The sequence below is a fragment of the Falco rusticolus genome, chromosome 7 (genome assembly GCF_015220075.1).
Source record: "Falco rusticolus isolate bFalRus1 chromosome 7, bFalRus1.pri, whole genome shotgun sequence".
Classification (NCBI taxonomy): Eukaryota; Metazoa; Chordata; class Aves; order Falconiformes; family Falconidae; genus Falco; species Falco rusticolus.
The window spans coordinates 56852485-56866429 of record NC_051193.1 but is presented as its reverse complement, the minus strand read 5'-3'; the positions used below and the strand labels follow the sequence as shown (position 1 = coordinate 56866429).

The 13945-nt window shown below is 33.4% G+C and overlaps 1 protein-coding gene across 4 annotated transcripts in view; it reads right to left on the bottom strand.

Moving 5' to 3' along the window:
* The window catches only part of DPH6 (diphthamine biosynthesis 6), a 210120-nt gene that overhangs the window by 147622 nt on the left and 48553 nt on the right, over positions 1–13945 (bottom strand). For all 4 annotated transcript variants that reach the window (XM_037395503.1, XM_037395504.1, XM_037395505.1 and 1 more), the window contains 2 exons: positions 12913–12986; positions 10669–10787 (listed from right to left, as the gene is read on the bottom strand). In XM_037395503.1, the coding sequence (XP_037251400.1) occupies positions 10669–10787; positions 12913–12986 (193 nt within the window). The remainder of the gene's footprint in view (positions 1–10668; positions 10788–12912; positions 12987–13945) is intronic.

Below are 13945 nucleotides of genomic sequence, written 5' to 3'. Positions count from 1 at the left end.
TTTTAAGAATAAGTCAAATAATTGGCAGAAATCAGCAGTGGGATAAAAAACGGCCAGGAACAACTGTTTCAAGAGCTGGCATCTTCTTCAACCAAATAATCCCAAATCCAACTAGGATACTTAAGTGGTCAAAAGGTTTTAACATATGAAGTAAATAAGAAAAAACAAAAATTGTGACTTCTAAAAGTGAAGGAAAACTGGTAAATTTTCAGTGCTCACACTCTTTACTACTCTTAATTATTGTGGTTTCTTTTTTTTACTGATTGCAATTCTTGTCTATTTTTTCCTACTCTATTGCTTTATACAATAATGGGTATCATTAAAGAGCTGCCACCAGAATGACTCCATTTAGAAGCAATTTCTGAAGTATGTACCTTGCAAAGCACTTTAGATCATTGATAATGAAAGCTGTTATATAAATGTATGATATACTATTTTATAAAGTCGTTGATAAGTTCGAATAGCTGATATGCCTTTTAATTTTTACAATGATGGTCTTGGTATATTTAAATTCCTGTGAAACTAAAGCAAGTTAGAGTGAATGAGATCTCAAAACATTAAGAAAGTTTTTAAATATTTCATTAAAGCACATTAAAAATTCTCTTACTATCTAGGGGAACACTGTAAAAACTGCTTAATAATTAAAGTGAAAGAGGACTGAGGTTTTTTTTCCCTCTATTCTTTTTTAGTATTGGTTTATTGCTCTTTATTAACAGACTAAAAATGTGTGTTGCTAGATATAAGATGGTAATTTATGCTTATGGAAATTATTTTGAAATATTTTCATTTAATTTCAATAGTTCAAATAATTCTGATAATATCTTCCAACTTACACCAGCTTAGCATTATGTCCTTGATTTTAATGGGAAAGGTATTAGGCTAAACAAGCATTTTCTCTTAAAATACATGAATAATAATGAGTACCATGGTACAGTACTCATTTCACACATCTACAATAACATTCTTCATTAACATAATTACTTTTCTAAGAAAAGCAATTCCTTTCCTTGATAAAAACAAATTAGTTTATTTTAAATTTAAACCAAGTGCTACATTACAAACATGTGAGAAAGGAAAAAGTTGTCAGAACCAGACACACCAACACATGATTTCTTTCACAACTTCTCTTTGATATTAGGAAGGATACACCTACTGTACTACCCCTTAATGAACCCAAAATAATCACTTAAACTATTATATAAGTAGTATGTAAAATACAAATAAATTGCATATGTATACACTATGGGTGAACTCTTTAGAATATCCCACACCTACCTGAAAATCTGTGAAAATGTAATGTACCCTTTCTGTTTCTCAGTAGAATTCTATTTTTGGATAGCTTGTCTTTCTTTTGAAAAGTATTTTTTTCCTTTAGTTTCCAATAGGTTTGTATTGTGAGTGAACAGAAACTGTCTGCTAAAGGCATCAAGAACCAATGTAACCTGTAATTTGCAGAACCAGTAATCCATATCTCAAATCTGTAATGGTATGCATGTATAGATGAAGCTGTACATCTACTGCTACTATTAGTGTGACAAAGTATCTCCAACCATACTTACAAAGCAGTTAATATAAATCTACACTTCTATTTGGCACGTTTTTCTTTAAAAAAAGGAGTAGATTGATTCAGATTCTTAAAATGATTTACACTAAAAAGAAGAACAATGTATTGTAAATTCTCAGTACATTCCATTTAACCACACCCTACAGATTTTTCCTCCATGAAACTAGATATGAAGAAAGCTGGATGGGTGGATAAACCAACAACAAGGTCCAGGGCCTGGATGACTATATGTAGAATTAAGAAATTAATTAGGAAAGGAACTATAATTCGTGGCACTGACATCTATTTTACTTAACTCACATGTATCAATGGGAAGCAATTACAATTCAATTAAAATATTCACTTTTATTACTTTACTGACTGACCTTGAAGTTAATGCCTGTTTTATTTAATTGCATCATCTATGAATAAATGTTAACCCTAGAATGTTATGCCCCATTATTTTCAATGCTTCAACTCCCCAACTGAACTATATCAATTTATTATGTGCTGTCAAAGAAAGCAAGTGGGGCTTTATTTCTTTGAGACAGACCAGCACATGATGACAGAAACATCTTGAAAGATTTGATAATGCTGTTTTTAACAGTGCTCAGTAAAACAAAATTGTGCGCTCACTTCCAGTTTTGTGGCCTAGTTTTACTGTAAAATCAGTGTGCAATAGCACAAATGGTATAATCAGTTCAAAGTAATTTCTCCTCCATCTATAATTCCTGATAAATCCACTGACAGGAGCAGAACTCCTTCCTGCAGATACCAACAATGGTTGCAGAGCCCTCTTGGTCACAGCCACAAGACAAGTGCTGTAGAGAACTGCAGCAATGTCAAAAGACTGGGGCAGAAACTCAGGGCTTTGTTCTGTAGTGATAAAAATGTACCAAAGAACATTACTAGAAGGCATTTCACTAGTGTGAAGTTAAGAGGAACTGTAATTTAAATGGTTCACTTTGTACACATGTATTAGTGTAGCATAAAACCCTCACCTGAGGGGTAACTACCTGATACTACTTGCATTTATCAAGACCATTAGAATATCAAGTTCCATTTTCATGGCATTACATTCAGCTAATAAAATCCACATTCTAAAGCCTCATCCTACTAACAAGAACATGTTTTGTACGTGTTCAGAATTTTAAAATAGTCTTGATTTTTAAAGAAAGTATTTTAATATAAAAAACCTGTATTTCCACCTCTTAGTAAAATGCTGAATAAATAAATAAATCATAATTATTGGCTTTAAGAAATGGTGGTACGTAAAGTTCTTCTGAAAGCTACACTGAACCAAACTCTAACCCATAACATATGAACATATTGTGGAAGAATCACTACCACACACACATCTCAATAAAATATGAGTTAAGCAGTACCTGTTGATAATATAGGGAAAAACCTCTCTGCCATAAAATAAGGTTAAAAACAAATATGAAAATAACTATCTATTATCACCCTTCTTGAAATTTCATATACGTACAACTTAGTAAAGACTCCTGGAGAAAAAATTGGAACTTCTTTTAAAGTTACAGCAACTTAAAGTTCCCTTCTTTTTCCTGACTTCTTGACAAGTATTGTTGAGAAAACTAGTAACTCCCATCATTAGGCATGACAGGGACCAAGATTTAACTTCTGATGATGGAGGGCAGTATAACGCACAACAAGGTTTCTGGAAAGATCCTAGTCAGCTGCTCACCCAAAGAAGAATTACTTAGAACTTTAAGTAAGAAAAGAGGGAATGAAAGACTTAAGTTTTCTGGAACCAAAACTAGCCTTTTCCACTGTATTTTCAATTTATTTTTCAGGAAGAAAACAGGGTTAACAAGGATGTGATGGAATCTTCAGGTACAGAAATACGGAGAGAAAGGACAAGAGTATAAAGGATAGATGCAACCACTCATCTTAGAATTGAAACAGAGAAAATAGGACTATTTTTGAAGGTAAAATCCTCTACTTTAAATGTTTCTTTGTCTTCTTTCTTTTTGAAGCAACATCACTGATTTGCATGAGCAGGATCAAGCACTATTCTTTAAACAATACAGAATCAAAGAGTATGCTTCTAATAGCACAGAAAAAGCCCATACACAAATGTATTAGTTGGTAAAGCAGCTTTACTCTGCCGGAATGTCAGATACCCTTCATGATATAGGACTGCACCTGCCACAGACATATTAACGCACTGAAAATCTATACCTTAAATTGCCGTAAGGTAGATTATTCCTTTAGCTTTCATTTCCACAAAGAGCTGGGAAGTAAACTTTTTGTCTGGTAGCATAACTTGACAGGTTCATAGTTGATTCTTAACTTTCTCATAACTGTCACACACAAAAGGCTGCATAAAAATGGTGAACTGGACGGATTCCTTGAATATCTTTTTCCAAAACATAAAAAAAATAAAATTAAAAGCTGCTTAATTTTCATATAAAAATGAAGGAAAGTGCAATAAATAATTGGATATTACTCCATCTCTAAAAGATTTCATTTGAGAGGAACATACTTCTAATATATTGTATAAAAGAGCAAAATTCATGCAACTTGCTTATGTGCCTACTTATTTTTCCTCTTTTTTTTTTCTTTTTCCTTTTTTTCTTTTTTTTTTTTCTGTTTTTTTTTTTTTTTTAAATTTATTTTAATGGGGTAATTTATCCAGGGTGGGAATAGCACAGGGATAGAATCTGAAGATATAGTAACTCTTTTCAAGCTAAGTGGTAAAGTTATAAAATTTTACTCCCAAATTGGTTCTAGCTTATGCTTCCAGTAGAGTTTCTTTAGGATCACAGTTTATCTTCTTTCTCAGAAGTTCGTCAAATATTTTCTAAACTAGGTTAGTCTGATGTCATCAAATTTTAGAATTCTAAGAGGTAAAGGGCTCTAAAACTCTTCATACTAGCAATGTTTATTTTATCTGTAATCTCTTGTGGTTTTGTTTGGTTTTTTTTTTAACATCAAAGTTATTTGTGTTCTAGTTACATCTAGGATTCAAAGCAACTTAGCTCTGCCATTTCAGGAACAGAAACCTCAATAAGTCTTTGAAGAAATTTTGTATTGTTTCATCAAATAACAAGGCAATGTTGTCACGCAGATACTTTTAAAACACTAAGATGTTCACAGTTTAAAAAGAGATTGTTGAAGAATTGTTTCGTAACAGCATCAAACTGCTTTTAATCAAATCCAAAACTCTATATAGCAAATGGTTCAGCTCCTTGAAAATACTGCCCAAGTCAACCTCCTCTCAGGACTTTCAACAGACTTCAGAGACTTAAAAAGTTATTACAGGTTTGTAATAGTAAGAAAGCCACATATGTATGACTTTCCCAATATAAAACTTTTCAGTGTTTCTAACTTTAGCATACTGAAATGTTTTGAGTAGAATTACTTTAGAGCACTGTTTATTAATCTATTCAATTCAAAGATTCAACCATTCCAGCACTGTAGTGGATATAAAAGGATGTGCTGTTTTGTCCCTGTTAAAGAATTCTGGTATTTCCATGCCCTGAACAGTTCTAGTGCTATTAAGATTTGAAGAAAAGGGTTGAAATTTCATTCAGTGGTAGAGAAAGGGTCATGATGCAAGTGGTAAAGATTGTCACTTTCATTAAATCCATCCCATGCAGACATGTTATAAACCTTTAAAAAGTCACAGTGCACAAATGGATCAACAGGGACTTCTGACAGGAGAGATCAGTAGATCACCTGCAGAAGGACGAAGGCCAGAGCAGAAATAAAGGATCAGATTGAGACAAGAAGTCTCATAAACCTTCAACTCAGAAAGACCTGGAAAGCAAGCATCTCTGGTTCTCACAACACAGATATGCCTTTAAAGGTTTTAGTTTATGCTCTGTTTCAGCACAGAGATCTGCACAGTGAATGTGCATCCAGAACTTAAATCTTACCAAGCATTAAAGAGCAGCAAGTAATATGCTAGTATTAACAAGACACTGCTTCTATCTCTTGATTTTCATTCTATTAAAATTATTTCTGCTTTTGACATCTCTTTTTCTTCCATTATTTTTCAGTTCAAAGTTCTCTGACTATTTTTCTGTCTCCTTCACTAGAACCTTTACTTCCTTTTCTTTGTCACGGTAAATGCCTAATAGTCCATTCTTAGCCCACTGCTTCCATTTCACTTTTTCTTTAGATGATCTGATCTCCCCAAATTGCAAAGAGATCTTTCCACTTTAAAGCCATCTCTCTCCAATGTTGTCTGTATCTGACATGTCCTTAAGAAGCACTGCACTCAACTTTCAATTGCTTTTCTGTTTTCAGGCAGATTCACTTTCCCACTCTTCCTTCCAACCGGTGTCATGTTACTACTGAAAATTGCTCAGTATTAAAAAATAGAGACATATATTAAAAGAACACTGTTCCTTCCATTGCACAGATAATGTGCTCCAACAGAACTCACATGACCACCAATTTACTTCAGGATGTGATCTGACATTACAGCCAACACAACCCAATTTAACAGTAAGCTTTCCATTGAAAGAGTTTTGTCCTCTATGTGGCCCATAGCATCTACACAGCAAGTTCCCCGCACACACTAAAAAGCAGCACTTCTCTGCTGGATCACCAAGCTGCAGCCACAGAATCGCTGAATTTTACAGAGGCAGAAGCAAGTAGAGACTTGTGGTTTGGAAGTCAGCTAGAAGGGGGCAGGAAAGATCAATCTTGTGGCAGCAACTCACTATCAGACCAGTTTACCTGTAACACCAAAGTACACCCTCAGGAACTTAACCAGGAACTGTGTGGTGCTAGCTCTTTTTAAATGTACTACTTTATTTGTAAATCTTACTTCCATGAAAATTAACGGGAGTCTGGCTATCAATTTCAGTCAGTCAGGATTTCACTTTTGTCCACTAGTGGCAAACGAATAATAAACGATAATGCAGACACCTAGGTGGTAAGGTATAAATAACAAACAAAAGCTCTAGGTACTGATTTCATTATACTGAGAAGTAACACTCTCTTTCTCTGAATTAAAATCTCATATACAAAAACATACACGTCCCTACACTATCAACTTTTCAGAGGATTCTATGTACACCAGGAATATACCAATCTTCTTGATGTTGTGATACAAGCATCAAGATCTTCTCGCAGCAAAGAAGACTCGAGTTAAATATACATAGTTTAGATAGCTCATTTTAGAGAAGGAACTTTAGAATTTGTTGACAGAGAGGAGATGGCAATGTCTCCCTAAGGCCTCCTTACTGTGTTGTTGGTGGGAAAGTCTGGGTAAGTGTCTAGGGCCTACACCACCTCAACATCTTGGCTTTCTCAGCCTCTGTGATTTCAAGTCTACCCATGGCTGAGCATACAGGTTGTCTAGAAGCACTCACAGCAGCCAGACCTACAAGGTAAATGATAGAGCCATGGCATAAGAGTCCCACTTTGTAGGTAGGCTGAGGACCACGGCTAATCAGCTCTGATACAAACTTTCTGCTTTTATTATTGCCCAACAGTTGAACAGTGTTACGGTATCATTTCTCTCCTGTGGTCCAAAGAACAGCTAGAAGTTAGAAACACAATTTAACCATTAAAGAGCTTTTTTTTGCAGCTTAGTATTTCTATTATCTGATCTCATAATTACCATGTTTTTTCAGTATTTAATTCATTAATAAATCATTAATTTACTACAACCAAACTGGGAAGAAGCTGCAATGTATAAAGTAAATAATGCATATTAATCCCCTAAAAGACAGAAATTTGAGTTTATATTCTGATTTTGACTGAAACATTGAAGCAGTAATCACACACACACATTTTCTCAAACTACAATGTGCACTAAAGGTAAACGCTAGTTTTAAAACTTCAAAAAAACCTAGAATCACTGAGGACAAGCTACGTTAACTGCATAACATAAAACCAATTTCAACTATATACTCATATATATGATAACTGAAGTTTGTCATATTTTAAAATGTATAGTGGCACTTCAGTTTTATTGTTAATTCTTAACAAAATTTAGCTATATTTTAATAAAGTAAAACTAAACAGAACTCAATGCTTGATTTTTGCTGAGGACTATAATGTGAGGAACCCAAACACTCCTTCCAAATGTAACCTTCCTCCTCCTCTCTCTTCACCTGAGTATTACACCTTGTAATTTAGAAGCAATTTGCTTTAGAACATGGCACAGGTAAGACCAGTACATAAAGTTACCATGATTAAAAGTTGAATCTGTTCTATGCATACTCTGCCAATTAATTAGTATCTTAATCCATAAAATGTGTCCAGAAAGCAAGGATGTCAAACCTGCATCTTATTATTGTGCTACATTACACTTTATTATACACAGTGCTATATTACGCTGTCTCATAGGAGCAATGGATATTACTGGAATTTCAGGCACACATACATTAAAAACAATCAACAGCTGCTTCTATTTTACCTGTTACTGAGTACCTTCATTCTGACTTTCTGGGAATTCCACTGAAGAGGGGTATATTTCAAATATAAAAGTATCATGCATCATACATGTATCTTTAGCAGCAAGAAAATGACACTGAAGACAAGTATGCATAAGCAGCCTTTTTAAGAAAAAAAATAATTCAGGTCTGCTGCTAGATCATAGAATGTTCTTCTGTCATCATTAAAGCTTCTGAAATACACTCTAAAGGAAAGAAAGCTGATCTACTTATAGATCAACAGAAGGCATGGGAAGGAGGCTTGCTAACAATATTTCTTTTGCATGTAAGTGAGAGCAATTGGTATCCCATCTGGAAAAGCACAGTACTCTGAGATAGAAAACTCTTGCCACCGGCAAAATTTATGGTATTAATTTGTAATAGTGGATTTAGGGAAATGTATTAAACTAATGCTCATTTACTTGCATAATTATGTGTTTTCTACATAAAACGACAGGCTTTTACCTTGTCAATACCAGCACTGAGTTAATGGAAAACAGGACAAGATGGGTGTACAAGTATGCCAGCGCTGATGAATGTCAAGCTCAGGTTACAGATTTGCTTCTTGCATTAATATCTGTACAATGTACCATCTAATGCATTATCCTTCAGATTCTTAAATCTGCTATTTTAAATATTTTCATTGCAGTTTAGCTTTGATTATTAATCTAAGAGGCAAAAAGTTAAACTGTATCTTATCTTCTTTGCCACTTGATATGTTAAACAGCCTTCATACCTTAAATCCACTTTAATAAGGCATGCAATTATTAAAGCATTACAGGATGGCCCTGGAGCACAAAAGCTCCATTAAATTTGCTTACATCTAATTACGTCTGCCTGAGGCAGGTGAGAAATTGACTCTGATAAGATCTTTCTTTTACCTGTAGCCAAAAAAATAAAAAGGGGGGGGAAAAAAAAAAGAACCTTGAAGTGATTTTCTATCTAATTGCTATCTACAAGTATTTATGGTATTCGCTCCTTCAATGAATAGCCCACAAAGCACTCTTTGTGCACTAACTAGTGCATTTTAAGGTTTTTTTTTAGACTGTAGCATACAAAAGACAAGCTTATCTTGCTGCAGGCATAAGACAGGTCATCAATGACATCTACTTCTGAAATAGTTTTATCTATTATTTAAATAATCTTTTCTTTAAAAAATAATTCTGATGTGGAAAAGCATGTCATATATTCTTTGTGGACTTTATTTTTTCTTCATATCAGCACAAGCAACGAAAGCATTGTATTTAATGGAAAAATAACATAAATACGAAAAAGTACTTTACATGGTCTGAAAACTATTCCTTTAATTTTTATTTTTTTTCCAATTTTAAAAAGAAGCGTTTTATAGCAGAAAACACATCATTCAACTCCTATATATTTGTAACTTGCCTTCCAAAATTCAGGAAAATGTTATTAAATTACATTGCTTGTAACCTGTGAGTGAATGAGGGAATGTGGCATTTCTAATCGTTGTTCCCTCTAGCAGCCCTAGCAGATCCTAGAGAACAATACAGCGAGACCATAGTAGTGGTAATGTAATAACTAGTTAGAAACTATACCAGCTAAAGAGGAATAAATATATTTTTTTAAAAAGATTTAATTAAAAAAAAAAAAAAGTAACGGAATTCATCCAGTGTAAAGAGATTATAATTCAATTCTTGGTTAATACTTAAGAGGAAATTACTTTGTTATAAAGTATTCTTTAAAGAAGACAGACATTAGGAGTTGATGTGAAAGTTGCCCAAATAAACCAGCCATCAGACTTCTAATTATACAACACTATTTTTAACATCTTTAACTGCTGACGCCACCAATGCTCTTGTATTATACTAGCCATTTGTTGGTATAAGGTACCACAAATCTATAGTTACCCAAAATGAAAAGATTCTTTGGTCACACTTTATACTTAAGACCTCATTTGATACTCCTAAATGAAAAACTGCATAGAGGCCTGAAATGAATCTAGTACCGTTATGTTTTTCATGTGCTTCTTCGGTTTATAGAGCATGTCATTCAATAAGCCTTCCTATAAAACTTCATTAAACCTTATTTTTACATGCAAACAATAAAAAAATACGTTATCTTTCATATTTATTTGCTTCATTATACAAACCTTATTTTACATATTTGACAATGAAAAGACAGGTTGATTTGCTGGCATACTAAACTACTGCACTGCAAATACCATTTTTCTGAAGGCAGTGATGAACTATTTCTATTTGCTATATGCTTACCAACTCAAAGACTGTTGTTACACAAAATGTTTTGGCCTCTTCTAATTACATCTTGTTTGATGTTAATTTGCTGTATTTCTATTAAAACCTTTACGGTTGCTTTATAATATTGTCTAGCCACCAGCCTGCATCATCTATAAATGACAGTACTGTGAACCACTGAATTATGCATGCATCTTTACTGCAACTCAAAACCAAAACAGAACAAAAAAATTACAAAAGAGATTTAATGACTATGCTAGGAAGAATTACTTTTCAGCTTTTCCATGTCTCTTCTAAGAATGAATTACATACAGGTAAATTAATTACTCAAACATCATGACTGTTATTCAATGACATGATTTTGAAAAAAAAATCTTTATACTAACATTTCATATCCTGAAATATAGGAAAAAAAATATCTTTTTTTGTTATGTTGTGAATTTTTCCATGGGAAGTTTCACTAGACTACATTGCTCAGAATCTGAATACGTACCAAAAGCTGCCACTTTTATGATTATGGCTTGAATGTTAGATGATATCATTTCTTTAAGCAGTATTTCCTGGTTCCGACGCCAAAGGTAAGCTAAAGGCTGAAGATTAAGCCTTCTGCATCTTAAAAAAAAATGAAAAATTGGATAAAGCCAAGCATTATGCTTTTATGCAGTATCGTTCATGTAATATTAAAGAAAACTAATTTCTCTCATTTCCTAACTTTAAATAATTTTCCTTCTACAGTTTCAATTACTATACTTTACTATTCCCAGATTTCAGTATATACATTGTTTAATATTAAGAAAAATGAAATAAACCACTACTGAAAATAATTCATCTATTTAAGTAAGATGTAACTCACTGACGTAAACAGATTTGCATGGGAACATAAGAACAATCATGAAAAAATGCATTTCTAAACTTTTAGGAATACAAACCAGTTAATATCTTAGGACGTGATCACTTTTTATGAACACAGTTAAGGCAAGAGATACCACTCTGTGATAAATGTGGCTCGCGTCACTAGTGCAATGTGCTGAATGCACTCAGGAAAACTGTAATTTGTATCAACACCCAAGAAAAAGAATAAATCGGGAAAATATACTCAGCTTGTCACACAAATTAACAACTTGTTAATGTAAATTTAATTGTTTTGATACATACTATATTTAGTCAGCATTTGATTCACAGCATTTGATTCTTTATCAAATTAGAGAATCACTAATTTGCACTGTTGGTAGGTAACTCTTCTGCAAATTGCACCATCAGTTGGTGATAAAATGTGCAATGTCTAGTTCCTGAAAAAGTTAAAAATTTCACTATGTGACCAGCTCAGAGCACTCAAAAATTACCTTTATTTGTCAATTATCATTGTTTATCTAATATATGGGCTTTATTCTGTATCTTAGATAGACCCACTAGTATTAGTGTCAAGACTTCACAGTAAAATGGATGTTTTATACTGACATGTAAATCCACAGTTAGCACCCATATAATCTGATTGGTTTTGTTATTACTTTTATATATTATAACAGAGCACTAAGTTGTGAAATTAACAGAAACATTTAGCAACTCTGAATGTGAATTAGTTCCTGTAAGTGCCTAACTTCAGCTAACAAATTAGCTGAATCCAAGTAACCGTATGGTTTATGTGAAACAATTTTATTGCAAGGGGTAAATCTACAGATAAATGTAATTATTTTTTTTTTTACCACTGAGCAACCTTGGAATTAGTCAGGTCTGTTAGGAACATTGTGATGTCATGTCAATCTTTTGGCTGTGGTAAAAGATCTGAAACTCATAATCAACAAAAGCAATATTTTCAAAAATATCTAGTATCATGATCAAGCAGTCATTAAAGTGTTTTAAGTGTAAGGGAAATGAAAAAGAAAGGAGCTATTTCTGACTGTAATTTACCTATGTGAAGTGTAAAGAAAACACCCATGCTGTATAACTTGCTGATGTGAATCAAGTTGGCACAGCATTAACTTCACCATTTTACCATTCATAAAGGTTTCCAGATATCTGCTGTTATTATCAGCAAATAACTAAAGAACTCATGAAATCATAATTAATTTTTAACACAACGTATTTTTGCATTTCATTGGACATACATAGTGAATTTTTTTTTCCAGACCCTAATCAAATCTTGGTCTATATAATACATGCACTTCCCATTACATAATCCTTTTTAAAAAAATAAGACTCTTAAAAGTATCATGATCTATCTAGACTTAAAGAGTGTGCACTCTAGAAATGACAAATGAGAGCTCCTGATTAATGATAACAGATATTAGATTTTAAGGAGGTCAGGAAAGACAGGCACATGAGGATTCTCTTGCATTTAATTCATGACCAGTCACAGGATGTTCCTCTATATTAAAACTGTTGAAAATAGAGATACTTGACTACCACACTGTAGTCAATGGAACTCAGTGAGCTTTCTGTTGAAATCAAAGTTCTGAACCTACTCTCATATTAAAACCCTGTATACTTTCCACAGATCCATAAGAGACCTGAAGAGCAATCCAAAAATTCAGTATAGTCTCTATTGGATTTTTAGTAATGGTTCCACGGGACAAAAAACCCCAAATAACTAAACCACCTTATATTAACGAATTGAATGAATTGGGTATCACAGAACATGAGAAATCAAGCAACTGTCTCTGCTCCAGAATTTGAGTTAGAAAACAAACAAGTAAAGTATTTTCCAGAATGTGTATATTAATAAAGGTTAATTTCTTACACATCTTCAACTCGAACTCTCTGGTAGTCAGAAAGAATCGCTCCCACAGATACACCCTCCACGCCTTCTTTGTCCTGAAGAAAGATATGGAATATTAATGACAGCAGCGTATGCTGACTAATATATATAGCATATATAGCATATAAGCAATAGAGGTCCAGTACTTCTACTAGCAGAATCAACCAAGAATAAATCCTCTTCCCTGTGTCCAGTACACAGAACTGAATGGGCTGGAATGCAGATCTTGCATAGAAGAGAGCAGCACAGCTGACCTCCTAAGTGGTTATTACTCTAACACAGTAATCAACTCAAGTACCATTCTACAGAAGTAATAACCAGTGAAAGTACCAGATTTAAGAGCTTATCCAAAAGTTTTCCGGACATCCTCCTGAAAATTACTTCCAGTTCTTCACTATAACTGAGTTGTTAGCTACCTTACCTACAAGTAAATATCAGCAACAATCAATCATGACTACTAATTAAACTGCTAGCATTTGTCACAATATGCAGCACAACAGGGTGTGAGATTACCCTTTTTATCCTAACACCAGAACAAGACAACTCTTGGGCAACTTACTCAATGTCACCTTTTGAAAATTCTGCTACAAAATAATGTTTTCCAAGCCATTTTCTCTATTTCATTTCAATTACCTAAGCCAAAAGCACTTACTTTTTCTTGTAGGCACAATGAGAATGTAACATTTTAAAATGCACATACTTATATTTCATGAATTCTTGCTTGAGTCTGAACCAGCATGTTGAATTTAATGTATTTCCTAACACTTGCTGCATCTAGACTTTTCCTTTTTTTAACCAAGGTCGATCATAACTACACAGCATGACTTACTTTCTAGACCTGCTCAGTTAGACAGCAATCCTGTGAAGTTTGCAGCAAGATTTTATCACAAAATTTTCAATAATATCAACCTAGATATGAATTTAAAAATCAAATAAGCCTTTGCCTGACATGGTACTGAATTTAATATTATTTTTCAGGTTTTTATCAAATGATATGGAAGGTGTTTTATTCATA